Source organism: Folsomia candida, unplaced genomic scaffold, assembly GCF_002217175.1.
Source record: "Folsomia candida strain VU population unplaced genomic scaffold, ASM221717v1 Fcan01_Sc003, whole genome shotgun sequence".
NCBI classification, from domain to species: domain Eukaryota; kingdom Metazoa; phylum Arthropoda; class Collembola; order Entomobryomorpha; family Isotomidae; genus Folsomia; species Folsomia candida.
The window spans coordinates 10854109-10869514 of NW_019091195.1; the positions used below are offsets into that span (position 1 = coordinate 10854109).

The 15406-nt window shown below is 37.2% G+C and overlaps 1 protein-coding gene across 3 annotated transcripts in view; it reads right to left on the reverse strand.

The window, feature by feature from the left end:
- The window catches only part of LOC110846975 (pyrokinin-1 receptor-like), a 64425-nt gene that overhangs the window by 28128 nt on the left and 20891 nt on the right, over positions 1–15406 (reverse strand). Inside the window, exon 1 of one of the 3 annotated variants that reach the window (XM_035849536.1) lies at positions 522–4578. The exons of 1 other annotated variant lie outside the window; for it this stretch is intronic. In XM_035849536.1, coding sequence (XP_035705429.1) covers positions 522–807 — 286 coding nt within the window. In that variant the 5' untranslated portion in view covers positions 808–4578. Of the gene's footprint in view, positions 1–521; positions 4579–15406 lie in introns of those variants that run through there. One more of the 3 variants, XM_035849535.1, reaches the window with a different exon arrangement.

Here is a 15406-nt window from a genome sequence, read left to right on the forward strand (position 1 = left end):
CTACATTTGGGGGCTTGGTCCTAATACCAGCCAAAACTTGTAGAAATTCAGACAAATGACAAACTAATTGGAAAACCTCAGATTGAAGTAAATCTGGTCTCTTATTAGCGTCAATTAGCATCGAGTCTCGGACTTATTGACAAATATGCTCTTCTTCCGCATCCCATTATCAGTGTCATTGCATTGCATAGAATGACTGATGATGCTCACCCTAGCAAAACCATCAGTAGACAAATTCTCCACTCTTCCCTTCCTTCACTAAGGAACATCAAGAATATTTCAAAACGACACTGTGAATCAAATTCATTGCCCTCGGCGACGCCGCAACATTTTGTGGCATGATTAGCCCTTTTTGTTTTGATCTTAATAATTTGCAACATATTGTACCGTGCTAATGATTACATAATTGATCATCTCAGCGTTGTGATTATACGCATATTATGAGTAATACCACAGAACAACACACGACCAATGTATGGACAATAGGAATTCACCAAAATAGAAATGAGGGAGAGACTTGCCTATGATAAGAGTCGTGAGGTCGGCGCAGGCCAAGTTAAACAGATAGTAATTTGTGGCCGTGTGCATCCAATTGTTGGTGATTATTACAACCATCGTAGTGACGTTCCCGAAAACTCCGGTGAGAAGAATGAGGGAGTAAATTATGGACATGGGGATGAGACTGGTCAAAGGAAGGGAACGAGGCCCGAGATAGATTTCCAAATATTTGTCCACATCAAATTCCGTGTCGTTCCACCCCATGCTAAAATTCGTTCCAGGATTTACGGGCACTACAACGGGCTCCATTTTGCCAATCCCACCAACACTTTATTTAGGTGATTTTTAATGTAATATCCTCAGGACAGTGCCATTTTTATTGGCAAATAAGTAACTCAGCTTTACAGTTTAATTTGTGATTAATAAAAATAATTCACATGTTTCAATGACTTGTCACTCTTTTAATACGATTTTTTGTCATTTCACATTTTTTATGCAAACTATATCGGACTGGGACGACTTTGTTTTGTTTCTTATGTTTTATTTGTCCAATATGTAAAATAATGATTTTGATATTTCAGGTCAATTCAATTTATACCGAATAGCATGCAAATTTTGCTATAGCAGTTGTAAAATTGCTTTAACACGGGTGGATTTGCACAAAGTGAAATTGTGGGGCGGAGTGAGAACTGGATTTGCAAAGAACTTCTTCTATTCAGCACTTGAGCAGACTTGGAACTGAAGTTGGCAAATAGATCCGAGTTGGTTGAGAACGATATCTCAACAAACCTGCAAACCAGCCCAGCCAACCAGCCAACCTTACTGACTCACCCGGAGCCGAAGGATGATAAACTTCAACCTCGCAAAACCAACCTCGTTTTACACATTTTATGCCGTAAAGAGAAATTGCGTTGGTCCAGTCGCAAATAAGAAAACTAAACCACTACAAAATATATAACAGTCAAAAATATTAAAACGTGGTGATACCCATAACAAACCGCCCATGAGGTGCACACATGCATAAGTACAAACAGTTCTGGGAATAACTGTTGGGGCTACATCAACATTTCTTGTTCTGGAAGAGACACGAGAACAAGAACGAGAACAATTTTCTGCACAAGTGACTTCTTAGATGGCCTTTTATAAATAAAAGTGGGCGGAGGTCAGTGTGGTCAAACTGACAGAAGATGAGCCGTTTCATAAACCATGCTCTTTACATAAGTATTGGTTGGTACTGAAATTTGATGCTTCGAGACATGAAAGGAACGAGGTTCGATTTATGTCAGAATCGTTTCACTAAACCCAAAATGGACGTTGACATTTTTCAGCAATCCTGAAACGTATATCGTATCGTGCATATAAATAATCGAATGGTATTGAATTTTATTTGTAAATACTATATTTAACTTGAGCAATATGTAGCTCCCTAGTTTTTTTTGGACTTAAGTGTGGGTGGATCAGCACTGATGACGATGGCTACAAAAATGTCCGGCATCCGATTATTTAGATCAGCAGCTAAACATAGTTAACAAAATCAAATTAGAACTAAATTGAGTTTAGTACTGTGTTTCTTTGTCGAGGGAGTCGAGAATATGAAGATTAATGAGAGCCAATTCACTTAGTTATTACGAGAAGAAGCACCCACCATTAGTTTTCAGGAGCATGTGGATGTGTAGTAAGCAAGTATGTAAGTGGTTTAACCTCTGACATTGGCGTTCTTCCAGCAAAACGTTAATAACTTAATTGATTTGATTAAAACGCTGTTAACAACCACCAAAATCATGGTCAATTATTTAAATGAACAATTAATTTTTGCATCAAATAAGGTGTGCTGACTGATCAATAGACACTGGGCACATAGTACTGACGTGAACGCAACTTGATGCCATTAATTTCATGGGAGGCACATATATGGGAGAATACATCTAGAGATCAAGTAGGCGCCTCGTTCACAGCCAAAAGTTCCTTTCTTGGAGGATAACCAAAATCCAACTAATCATAATTTACGTTATGTCTGGAGATGTTCTTAATTTGTTGAAGTAATTTATTCACAAGCGCTCTCTCACTCCTTCAGCAACTCCTTATCCAGTAATGCACCACGAACAAAGGACGAAAGGATTCCACAAACACAGCAAATTTCCCATTTTCACCATAAATTAGTGTCGAGCGGACCATTATTATGGCGATGGAATTTGTTTGGGAGGCTCATGATTCTTGTTTTTGCCACGATAATGCATGCTTTTCCTCTCCTTTGTTTAGTGTAATACACAATGCATACCATTAAGAAATTATGTTTTGTTATTAGAAAGGTAAGGAATTATAGTAGAATTTAAAAGGATAAGGTTCCCAAAAACAGAACTTGTCGGGGATTTTCTGATGCGTAAATTGGTCTCTGAACTGGATAGTTTTCATGATACACATTTGTACATACACATGACGAATTTCTTGAGGATTAACTGGATAGCATTTAACTAAACTATGTAACATAATTAAATTGCGTAATCTAATTAAACGCATAAATATTTAGTACGGTTTGCAGGCAAAGGATGGAAGGTTTAAAATGATAGAGCTTTGATTTGACTTTTAAGATAAGAATCTGTACATAAATAAGTCAGATCGTGCACTAATTATTACTGCGTGACATTTCCGCTCCTATTTCAGCTCTCTTACCGCTAAAGTATATGTACATAGTGGAGACAAAAGTGTTGTGGAACACGACGGAAGATTACAAGGGGAATTTATATGGGGCCCAATCTATATGCAAATTCTAATGGAAATTCGGAAATTGGTGCAGCATCAACAGGAGGAGGTCGGAGGGAGGTGGCTGCTGCCGCCGCCGCCGGGAGCGTATCATCGCCTAAATTAAACACCGGTGACGAGTTCCAGTTGGTAAACATGTAGTAGAACAAATCCTCGCGATTTTTTATGGGTGCTATAACTTTGCTTTGCTCTCGCAATGTTTCTGGTTTCTCATAAATGTTACTCCTACAACAATTCGCTGCTGAAGGCTTACGAGCTTATTTTTAATTAATGCATTTGATACCTTTTCTCAGCACAAAAACAGCGCGTGGAAATTGAACGAAAAAAGGAGATAGGGGAGGATAGCTCAAGGAAGCGTGACAGTGCCCTTCAGAGAAGGAGCTTGTACATTTTATGTGTGTGCATTGCATGTTGGTTCTGTTGTTGCTTAGTTTAAACTCGAGTTAACGGAGAAGGTCACGCTAAATCCATTTTCACACTCATTCCATCGACTAATTGCTGCTTGTGATCGTTTAATAACTCAACCGCAGCAGATTGCTTCGGCATGCATGCATCTGTACTCCAGGATGACGAACTCAACAGATATTGTCATTTATTGAGCAGTTTGAAAACTTTTTGAACGTTGTAAATCAATGTAACTGTCATTTTGCAATCCACTTATTGCGATGCGAGACATGATTTATATGTGATGTATTTATTCCAGACATTCCAGACATGGACTGCCATATATTTATTACGAATTCCACATATCCCTTGATGTTGGAACATTTCAAAAAATCACCTGCATAATGCATGTTCTCAAATTACTCTGCCCTCTTGCACCGTGATTCCATACACTACGCAGCATTCCAGGCGTTGATGATCATCCATCTGATGAATTGTGCAATGGCTAACTTTTGAGACTCAGGGTTCCGGAAGGAATTGCGATTATCAAACCCATTTTAGTCCGCTGTTGTCGTTGGGGAGAGAAAAGAATGTGCCGCAATTCAGCCAGGGCAGCAACAGCGGCTACCAACCACCAACCAACCACTCTGACTTTATGCTGTGCAGACACTTACCAACCAAAAGTGGATGATATAGAATTGCAATAAATAATTAGAAATTATGGGAAATTTCCTTCGTCTTTCTGGGGCAACATAGATAAAGCTTTTGTACTCTCCAGCAGCACTCCACAAAATATTTACGCAGAATGATCATGGACTCAACTCGACTGAAGTCTTCTTAACGACCTATGCCGTCTCGTACCCACGATCCCGAAGTTTAGAAGTTGGAGTGTTTTTTATGTGAACCGCCCATTTTATTATAATTATATGCATATTTCGATACACTATTAAAATACACACCAATAAGATTATACAAATAAAATAAAGTAAAAAAAAAACACAAATGTGAAGAATTTTTGGCTACGTTGGAGCTACTATAAGCATCTCACATCTTGCGAGAGAAAGTAATTTCACGGCACTTTCGCAAGTCAGGAGATACATAGCACAGACTACGCAGAGTCAATAAATACCATCTTGCTAGGAACCGTTCCTCCCTATCTTGGAAGCATTTTCCACTACAACAAACGATAAAAGGTCACACGGGTCTGATTCTTCGGGCAAATAAGATGCAGACGAATTTTCAGACCAAAGTTCAGGCACATCTTTAAAACATGTAGACATGGGGAAGGTAGGTGAACACTGAGGTGTAGGAAAGTATATTATGCGAGGGAGGATGAAGACCTCAGTTTACTGAATTCCCTCAATGAAATAAACGTCAACAACTTCATCTACTTTCATCTATTCTCTTGCCTTTTGTACAAAGCCGAAAAACAGGCCGTAACCAAAACTAACAATCCAACTACCTGAACAGCACACTCAACTTTAATTAGACGGAGAAAACGCCATAAAATTGTTACATCAAGGGTTTGCCGGCCAACTCACCTTGCATAATTTGGATACAAATAGACAGCAAGTTACCATCATAAGAAGAATAGATACGTATGTGTATGTGTTTATATAGGATTGAGTAGCAATTTTCGGCACGCATTCATAAAACACAACATAACAAAGCACTTGGGCCGTCGTTGTCTTCATTTCTTCAGTAGCTATTATATATTCACAAGTTATTTTCAGCAAATTAGTGGCTCAATGAAGCTCAAAATAGTTTCTATCGGTTCACACGTCAGCCATAAGAACCCTGACGGCTCAGCCGGAGGAGACAATTGGAGAGATTGGAAAAATGCATAACTTATCGAAGCTGACTTTGGTGAGTGTGGAAATTTATTGTGCAAGGCGAGTTGTGAGCAGGGTAGAAATTAGATCATTCTCATTCAAATTCTTGAGACGGTCTCATCTGGCTCTGCAGCCATGTAGAGGCCAGCCCTCTCTTTCCGGGTCAAGTCAAAGGGCAGGCACACTATCCGACATATTAGACAATGTTCCAAAGGGACTTATCGTGTCCGTTGTTCTTTCTCCACGCTGAGAAATAGAAACTGAACTGAGGAGGAGCGGCAGGAAGAAAGGAACGCGTCCGAGTGTTCGTTCATGAGGGAAAGTGGAGCATAATCATTGTGCCGTTCTCGTGACAAGTGGTGGAGTCGACTCGAAGCAGCTGAAGGGATAATTTGCACAGCTCATTACACATTCCGTGCTAGCTTATACTTTCTCCTTTGGGGCGCAACAAAGTCAAAGTTTTTTCAGCAAACTATTTCGAGCTCATTTTTACTCCAAGTCAGATTCAAACACATTCAACCCCGACCAACCAACCCACTAGCCAACCTGATCTGCGTATGTACTTGTGTACGTATGTAGCTACAAACTAATGTAGCTATACAAATGTCAGAATAATACACTGTATACGATGACAACGAACCATCTTCCTTCTCATTCTCATTCAATTTGACGACTATGGAACTGAGACGACTGGGATGAAAAGTACTCGGTGAAAATTTGAGAAGCCTAATGCCGTGCCTCTCTACGAGAATATTGTTGATGGTAGGGAATTCTGGGTGAAAGTGCTAATATGGAAATATGAGATGCGTCTGATCAAAATAAAATCCAATGACAATGAAACGACAAGAGACAGTTATGCCATTCTTCCAACCCAGTGAATTGGTTGGAGCTTGAAACCCATGCCCAATGTCTGCACGGAGAAAGTGTGAGTGGAGTGTGGACTTGAGCTCCTTTCGACTTCAAGTTACTCAAAACCAACGAGTAAATTGACAGGATGGAAATGACATTCTCCTCTGATTTCACTATATCTCAGACGACGACAGACAAGCATTATTACTAGCAAGCTTCATAATTGATACCCCTTTGATCCATATTCTTCTTTTAACTGAAACATATAAAAATTCAAAAGAACGCAAAGAAATACAAAAATTTGGAGCATCGTGTTGTTGATAAAAAATACGCATGTAATATGAATTCTAGTTTCTACGAAATATTCGATTGGAGAAATTCAAGAAATTTAGTCTATTTCCACTTTAAATCAACACTTAAAGCTTATTGATATATAAAAAGAGATGCACAATGTATCAATAAAATGCCCTCTAAAGCTCAAATTTCATAGACAATTACCAGTACTTGAGAATTTCTAGACACAACAACTCTGCTGGCACGTTACAACCACTTCTGCTCATGTTAATTCCCATCTTACGAATGAATAAAACAACCTTCGCTCCTCCGACGCTCTCCTCCTACTTAAGTCCTCGGCTTTAAGAAAATATCAGAATAATTTTTATGGTAACCTTCGTATTTGCCTCAAGAAGCTGTATTATTACAGATTCAATATAGAAAGAAAAGTTTGAGAGTGGCTTTCAGAAGCTCAAGAATAACAAACATTGGCTTCCCTCCGTCAAAATTCATTATTTTCAAAAGCTAACATGTTGCAACCTATTTGAGCCTGTTGCAAAATTTATATTTAACCGTCAAAGTTTCCTTTGAGCTGACTTGATGCACAATTTTAAGTTTTTATTATTTGACGGATGAGCAATATTGAATGAGGAAAGAAGATATGAGCTAAAACGTAGAACAGGAAATGAAATAAAATGAGATACTTGAACATACATTACCTATGCATCCAATTAGATTTCTTTCTCCAGCACTTGGTCCCTACTATCCGGCGTATGATAAGCAGTTTACTCTCATCATTAAATATTGCATGACATGAACTTCACCTTGAAATGATAATACAGATCCTTTAACCGTACCATGGATAATAACAATCTTGCCGACAGAGCAGGATATAAAAGAGTCCGTCTTATATACAATCCGTAGATACGTAAGTAATGATTTCATTCCAGCAAATTCAAATAAGTAGGAAATAACGTATTTAATTACATTTGGCTATACAGAGCATACCACAAAATAAAATACGTACATGATCCGTGCGTCAACGTGGTAGAGAAAGCAGAGGAGAAAGTTGAGACAGATCAAAACCTTCTTTCCACTGTCAACGTCCCCTCCTGGCGAGGAACCCGGATTCCGGGTATTTGAACCACCCTATGATCCCACAAGTACGAAATTCGTTGCTCAGAGGACTCTTTCTCCGCCAGAGCTTCGCAACGCCCGGTATCATTCCGTCTCGTGTTTTGTGAAAAGATGTCTCAAGATTCACTTGTACAACTCACGAAATATCACTTGTAATCTAATTTTGTTTGTTTATAGAACTTTCTCTGATCTCTTACAATGAGGAGGTGTGAGGTGGTTATCGCCGATAACCACCGGACTAATTTTAAATTGTTCACGCTCAAAAATAAGTGGACCCGTATTTTTTAGTTTTCCTGAATGGGCATGTTTACGCCCTTGGCGGAATTTTCAAAAAAAATTTCAGCCAAAATCCTGATTTTTAAAAACGCTGTAACTTTTCGAATTTTAGCCCGATTTCAAAAATTGAATACAATTTGTGTTCAGAATTACTTCCCTGAAAATATAAAATTTCATTTTCAAAAATTTTTTAAATTTAATATTTTCATGCCATTTCTGAGTTTTTAGAAATGAAAAAAACGATTTTTTGAAAATTAAAAAATTTTTGAAAATGAAATTTTATATTTTCAGGGAAGTAATTCTGAACACAAATTGTATTCAATTTTTGAAATCGGGCTAAAATTCGAAAAGTTACAGCGTTTTTAAAAATCATGATTTTGGCTGAAATTTTTTTTGAAAATTCCGCCACGGGCGTAAATATGCCCATTCAAGAAAACGAAAAAATACGGGTGGGCTTATTTCTGTGCCTGAACAATTTAAAATTAGTCCGGTCCACATTGGCGATAACCACCTGACACCTCTCCATTGTTAGAACGGCCTCCAACAAGACCATAAATACTTTCACTCTCAAATTGAACTTGCTCGAGCTAAAAATACTGAAAATTCTTAAAATAACCAATTAACAATAATAGTGTGATAAAATGATGCATATAGAAGTATGTACATATGTTATATAATAAAAATGGAGAGTTAATTTTGACAGTTTACAACAGTTTTCATAATTTAACTCTGAAAGTATTAACAATATTTTGATTAAGCAAGCGGCAATTTTGTTAATTTTAAAATGTAACAAGCCAAATGTGAATGATACAGTTAGTTACAGAACTAGAATGAATTAAAGCAGCGGCTATTTTGGTCCCTCTTTTCGCAAAGTTTGTTTCGTGTGTCTTCCAACTAGTTAATCTACGAACTAGATTGACTTTTCTCAGTCAGTTCCGAGCTAAATTCTCTTTATTTATGCATCAAATCAAAAGACAACAAACGGAAAAGTTGTCAAAGTAGGAGAAATTCCACTGAGTTCCTTTTCTGACCTATTTTGTCAACATACGAAAGTAGGTATACGAAAGATGCAAATTGAGAACCTAGCAAATATTGACGTGACAAAATTAGACTCAAGAAACGACGGTGGAGTTCTCATATGCACCAAACTCTGAATAGTATTCCCTTAAACTTTTGGTTGTCGCATGTCCACAATTCGATACAGTATGTGCAACATTGTGGGGAACGAATGGTGGAAATGTGGAGAAAGCGAACCCAGCAGGTCGAGAATTGCTGACATCTTTCACGTAGAAGCAATAATATTTTAAATAAAAAGACTTCCCAGTGAGATACATAACTTGTTTTTTCTTCCATTTTTTTACTAAAATTTGTTCTAGTCCCCAGGTTATAAGCAGCTCCTGAAGTTTGTCGGCTATTTTCCTACAAGATGCTCTGCATTTCAAAACTTGTCCTAGAACTTATGATCCTAGTTTATTGGGGGGAAAAGTTATTCAAATCAATGCAATACAATCCTGAATTCTGATTTCGATATTGATACGCAAAAGGAAAGCAAAATATCCTTTGTAGCCCAAAACTCTCATGTCAACTTGGATTCAAGACCACCACCCTAACGAGATTATTGTGTAAGTGGAATAAAAAAAGTGAATTCAATACCCCATTTATATTTAAATTTATAGGATTGCAAAAAATATTTGAAATTAGCTTAGCTATGTCATCTTTGCATAACAATATTTTGATTTGCTCCAGAGTTGTCATTCAAGGAGAAAGCATTGAGTCGAGGGACTGGTATAAGCCTCTCGTGGATTCTGTTACATGCGTATATCTGCATAATCCAATGTTGGTTAGAGTTAGACGACATACATCATCTCATTGTCAGACAGTTATGTGGCTGGAGTGGTTGGAGGAGAGAGAATGGATTTCGAAATGACATTGGCATTTTCAGGTCAATTTGTTTGTCGCCTCAGATGGTGTCTAACACATTCCGAGCGGATAAACTTTAATCTGGTAGTTAACTGGATCAACATTTACATACGTATGTATATGCATGCATGCTAATTATGTACGTCATAAATTGTGAAACCCATGTATCAATGCCTATACATACGTACGTGTATATATATATTTAAATACTTAAATACGGATTCATAATAATCGATTAGTATTTATATCTTTGAAGTATCTACTGGTATTATTGGATACTCTAATTGTAAGATTTATGTACACTGATTTTTTACGTAATTAAATTTTACGTACTCCTTAAATAGATTTCACCTTTATAAAATATTGGTCACCCAAACCGGTTTTCTAAATTAAACGGAGACAACGATTCACTGCCTCAAGTCTAAACTGCAAGTTATTTATTATATTTTTTATTTTTTAGAAGTGCCTGCATATGTGTTTAGATCAGATATTATGTGATTCTTATTGATTTAGAAAAAAAGGGATATACATCCTTTGTATAAAGTGGATGCATACCAAACAGACCTCAAAAACCAGATAAGTATACCCATGATGTATGACGGGTTGATGTATTATCCCAAATCCAAAATGTTTCGAGCAGAAGCCTACATAATTCTATCCATCATTTGAGATGATGGAAAATTGAAATAAAAGTTTTTCGCATTTCAACCATTTTATTGAATTGAGGCTTTTGTGGGTCCCGTATGTTCCAATTCCTCGAATTTCATGCAATTCAATACAACACCATTGTTTTCCAACATCTGTAAAGTTTCATGAATACACTTGATCTCTGTTGAAGCACGTTGAAGCATTTCATGTCTGACGAAATTGATTTTTTAAAAGTTGTTATTTGTTGACAAAGTTAGCCGTTCATCATAATAAAGTGACTTGCTTAATAAAGAGAAACAAATTGTTTTTCCATTTCTTTTCCCGAATCAATGAAGGCCAATACAGCCTGTACATTACATTTCATACTTACAATGTTGTTAGTTTCGTGCATGTATATGCATGAGAAAAGAAGACGGCTTCTTAATCAGAGTCTATATAGGCTAGAAATTTTGCGAACCTGTTGTTTCGCATTTCATCAGTCATCAGCTTACGTAGGAGTAGAAAAACAAAATACGTGCTGTGTATTCCTTACGGGATTTAGAAAAGCACGAACAGAAAATCTTATTCCGCCGGGAAAACATTAAGCAAACAACTCCTCCCTTCTTGTGGCACATTCATAATCCTGCAGATTCACAGTTCACCTGGCACCACTTTCTTTTAACAATGTCTTTTTTTGCATTAATTCAGAAAACGCAGAATTAATGAGAAGGCAGTTTAACACTGAGAAAATGTTGTCTCTGTGTTCCTGTGTCATTATTTATGTACACACACTATTGAGAAACTGCAAAGTAAATGATGAAAAGCCTTCTCTCTTCATCGCGAGAAAAGCTCTTTCTCACTTTGTCTCATCATGTCTCATCCAATCAACTACGTTTCTGCTAATACTTACCATACTTGCCAATTTACTCGTAAATAACACGCACTCATCGCCAAAAACCTTTCCGACTTGTTGAGCTTTCCTCCAAACACTTCTCTCTAAAATGCGATTAGTAAGTACTAACTACTCAATGCCTTGAAACTTCACCAGCCTTCCTTGAAGTCTGACAACTGCGCAGATTTTGAAAGTCACCAAAAGTACTTTGAAAAAATTGATCTTTTGAGTATGAAATAAAATTTTTCTCTCCGTGAAAGACGTCGCTCATCCTCAGCAGTCAAGTTTGAGAAGTTTTAAAGAACCGGTTCCAAAAATATTGCGAAAAAATCAAATTCAATGAGGAGAAAGTCTGCTAATGATTTTTGGACCAACATTCATTTTGTTAAGCTCGTGCTCAGTGCTCTTTCCCTTCAGTATACATAAGTAATGCAAGAGTGCAAAAAAAGTCGCCTACTTTTCTTGGTAAAAGTATTAAGCTTCACGCAAGTTATTCCTTGTTGTTGGCCTCCTTCCAAAATCAAAACCAAAGCCGCTTTTTGTCCTCTGTAACTATTAAGAGAGATTGAGTTCAAGTAATCTTGGCTTTCTCCAACAACAATGAGGAGACGGCACAATGGATGTGGCAAACACTGAGCCAGAGCCAGCCAGCCAGATCATCAGTCAACCTAGCCAGGTTTTGATTGCAGAAATAAAACAAAACACAGTACCAAAACCTATACGAAAACCGCAGACTATGCACAAATAGACAATATATCGAGTAGAACCAAAGTTACATACATATATTTGTTTATCCGTAGATACGAATTATTGTGCGGTGCGGTTGTTGCAAATGTGTGAAAGACAAGTGATACATAATGCCAAACACAATTACGAACTTACTTCTAGGAGGAAAGACCTTCTACATGCCCCTCTCAGATCTCGATGCCCTTTGGATATTTTGTAGTGTCCCATGAATGTACAACAACCCTGAAGTGGTTTGATGCCATGGCCACATTTGCGCCCGCCACACCCACTCAAAGGTGCTCAAAAATAGCTTTCACTCTAGCTTTCAACCATTCAAAACCACGCCAAAAATCCAATTTTACTCCGATTTTGAAATTTCTTTCACCATTATATACTCCTAGATAGTTGCTATCTTATGTCCAACATCAAACTCAACTTGTTCGATGATTATTTTGCAGAAATAATTTGCTTTGTTGATTACTACAACAATGCTCATTCAGAATTTTAAATTTTAAAAATACTAAAAATTTCATAAAGTTGAGTTTGATATTGGACATAAGAGAGCAACTATCTAGGAGTATAATGGTGAAAGAAATTTCAAAATCGGAGTAAAATTGGATTTTTGGCGTGGTTTTAAATGGTTGAAAGCTAGAGTGAAAGCGATTTTTGGGCACCTTTGAGTGGGTGTGGCGGGCGCAAATGTGGCCATGGCATCAAACCACTTCAGGGTTGTTGTACATTCATGGGACACTACAAAATATCCAAAGGGCATCGAGATCTGAGAGGGGCATGTAGAGGGTCTTTCCTCCTAAGTTCGTTAGTATTACTGCAAAGCAACTTACTTTCAATTAAGTATACAGAATTTCTCACAATTCTAGGACTGATATTTAATGCATATTTAAAATATTCGTGGATCTCACCAGCTTGAAGTTAGCATACAAATGTAAAATATTTATATTACAGTGTATTTACAAAATATATGAGTTTCCGAAAAAAAACTATCACATTTTAAAAATTTGTTAAAAATTCTTGATGCTAAAGTGCAAAATGTATTTAGCCTTAATCTGGATTGTTTCAAAGGGTAAACTCACAGGTCCACAAGGAACAGAGAGAAACAAATGAAATTTGCAATAACGATGACGATGATAAGATAAAGAGGTCTTTTGTGGTTGTGTTTTGGTCGGTATCTTGTGAAACTGTTAGGCGAGGCTGTTATTATGAAATATGATTTCTCGCCCAACTTTCTCACCGCAAGAACTTTTTACCTAAAAACTATGCCGCATTATATTTATTATAGAGTCTCCGAAAGTAAAAGTTGAATTGTTGAGCTGCTGAATCCAACCAAAGCCAAGAATTCGCTTTTTCATTCACACATTCCTTTTCTCCTTGAACAACCCCATACTTCAAAAATATAAGACTAAATATATCTATGTACGTAGGAAAATTATATCGCACGAATCTCTGGATTGCACATAAATACTTTTTCCTGCTGTCGAATGCAGGTCTAAAAGTAATATGTAACGGAAAAGTAATTAATTGAAACGGGTAAACGAATGGTTATTGTTAACGGTTTAATTTGTGATGCCCCCTCGATAAATATCGAGTTATCTTGTCGTTGCATGGGAATTATTTGGAATGTGCGTTTCGCGTGGTAGTGGGACATAAATTCACATTTACGACTATCCTTCCCACCATTGGCACTCTTGCTTATAAAGCAGAAATGTCGGCACATGTCATAAAATAAACCACGCAAAATGTATATTCTTTTTAGCATTCTTAGCATTACCGCATGGTCTGTGTTTAAGGGCACGATTTGATATGCTAGAAAACCCTGATAATAAACTCACCATGTCGTTCTTGGAATATAAAAGTTCATGCTCAACATTTTACAGCTACCGTGGTCAAAATCATATGCATTGCTCAGCTGTAATCATAAAACTATGAATTTTGCAACCTACTACGGCGTGAATATGAAACAACCGAGTGAAAGACGAGCCCACTAGAAACGAATTACAATTTTGGAGATGCAAGTGATTGGTACGTTTACAGCATGAAAAAGTAATAAAAATGTTGTACTGTGAAAGTAGCGATGGCTCATGGAATGCAGGAGTTGTTGGACATTACGATCAATATAACTCAAAGAAAACTAACTGCGTTCGAGTTATGACCAATCATGTTACCCATTTCCTAAGGACATTACGAGTATGCACCAATTCACCAATAGTTATAGTTTCTTTATGCACTTTTCCACCAGAACAAGAGAGTGAGAGGCTGATTTACGACAACAAGACGCATCCCTTTTTATCATGCACTTCAAATATTCGCCAAAACCAACAAAACCCACGGAACAAAAATAAACACTACACGTAAAAATACGATTCTTGATGCATGCAATTTCCTGCTTATCCTTAGTTAATGGTGTACAGGATAGGTTAACCTTTAGGATCCCATTTAAAAAATGTTGTCAAGAAAAATCGTATCACTAAGTCCCTAATTAATTTCCAATTATAAATCCTAGGCCCGAATAATTGTCAGTAAATTGAAACTCTCGGATGTAAAACAGCCTTCGCGACAATTTTTTGTAAAATTCAACCTAGTTACATTTAAATACCGTTTTTGAAAAATTTTTAGCCCGAGTCAAGGCTTATGGAACCGTCATGTCTGTCCGTCCGTCTGTCTGTCTGTCTGTCCGGCAAGAGCCAAAACGGCTGAACCGATTGACTTGAAATTTTTACCATATGCATAATGGGAAAAGTTAGGAAACGAATTCGAATAAGGGCTAAATCGGTCAAGTGGTTGACCAGTGGGGGTCAAAATTTTTATCTGGAGCGACCCGATGGGGTGACCCATACCGATTTTTAGAAATTGTTTAAAAAGATGAAATCCGGCACAATGATACTTAATGGCTTCTCATTAAAGAATATGAAGTTAAAAGTGAGCAAAGTGCAACCAGAGTGATTCATACTGATTTTGCAAAATAAGCCTGACTCGGGCTACAATTGAAATTAAATTATTTTTAATTATTTTTACAAAACGGTATTTAAATGTAACTAGGTTGATTTTTTTTTAATTGTCGCGAAGGCTGTTTTACATCCGAGCGTTTCAATTGTCCTCACGCACCCAAGCTGGTGAATCTTTTCCGACCACACGGACCCGAATTTTATTTTCAAGAAAAAACCAACGGAATATGCTCATATTATCACATGAAACGATATTTAAGAAAAACTACTAC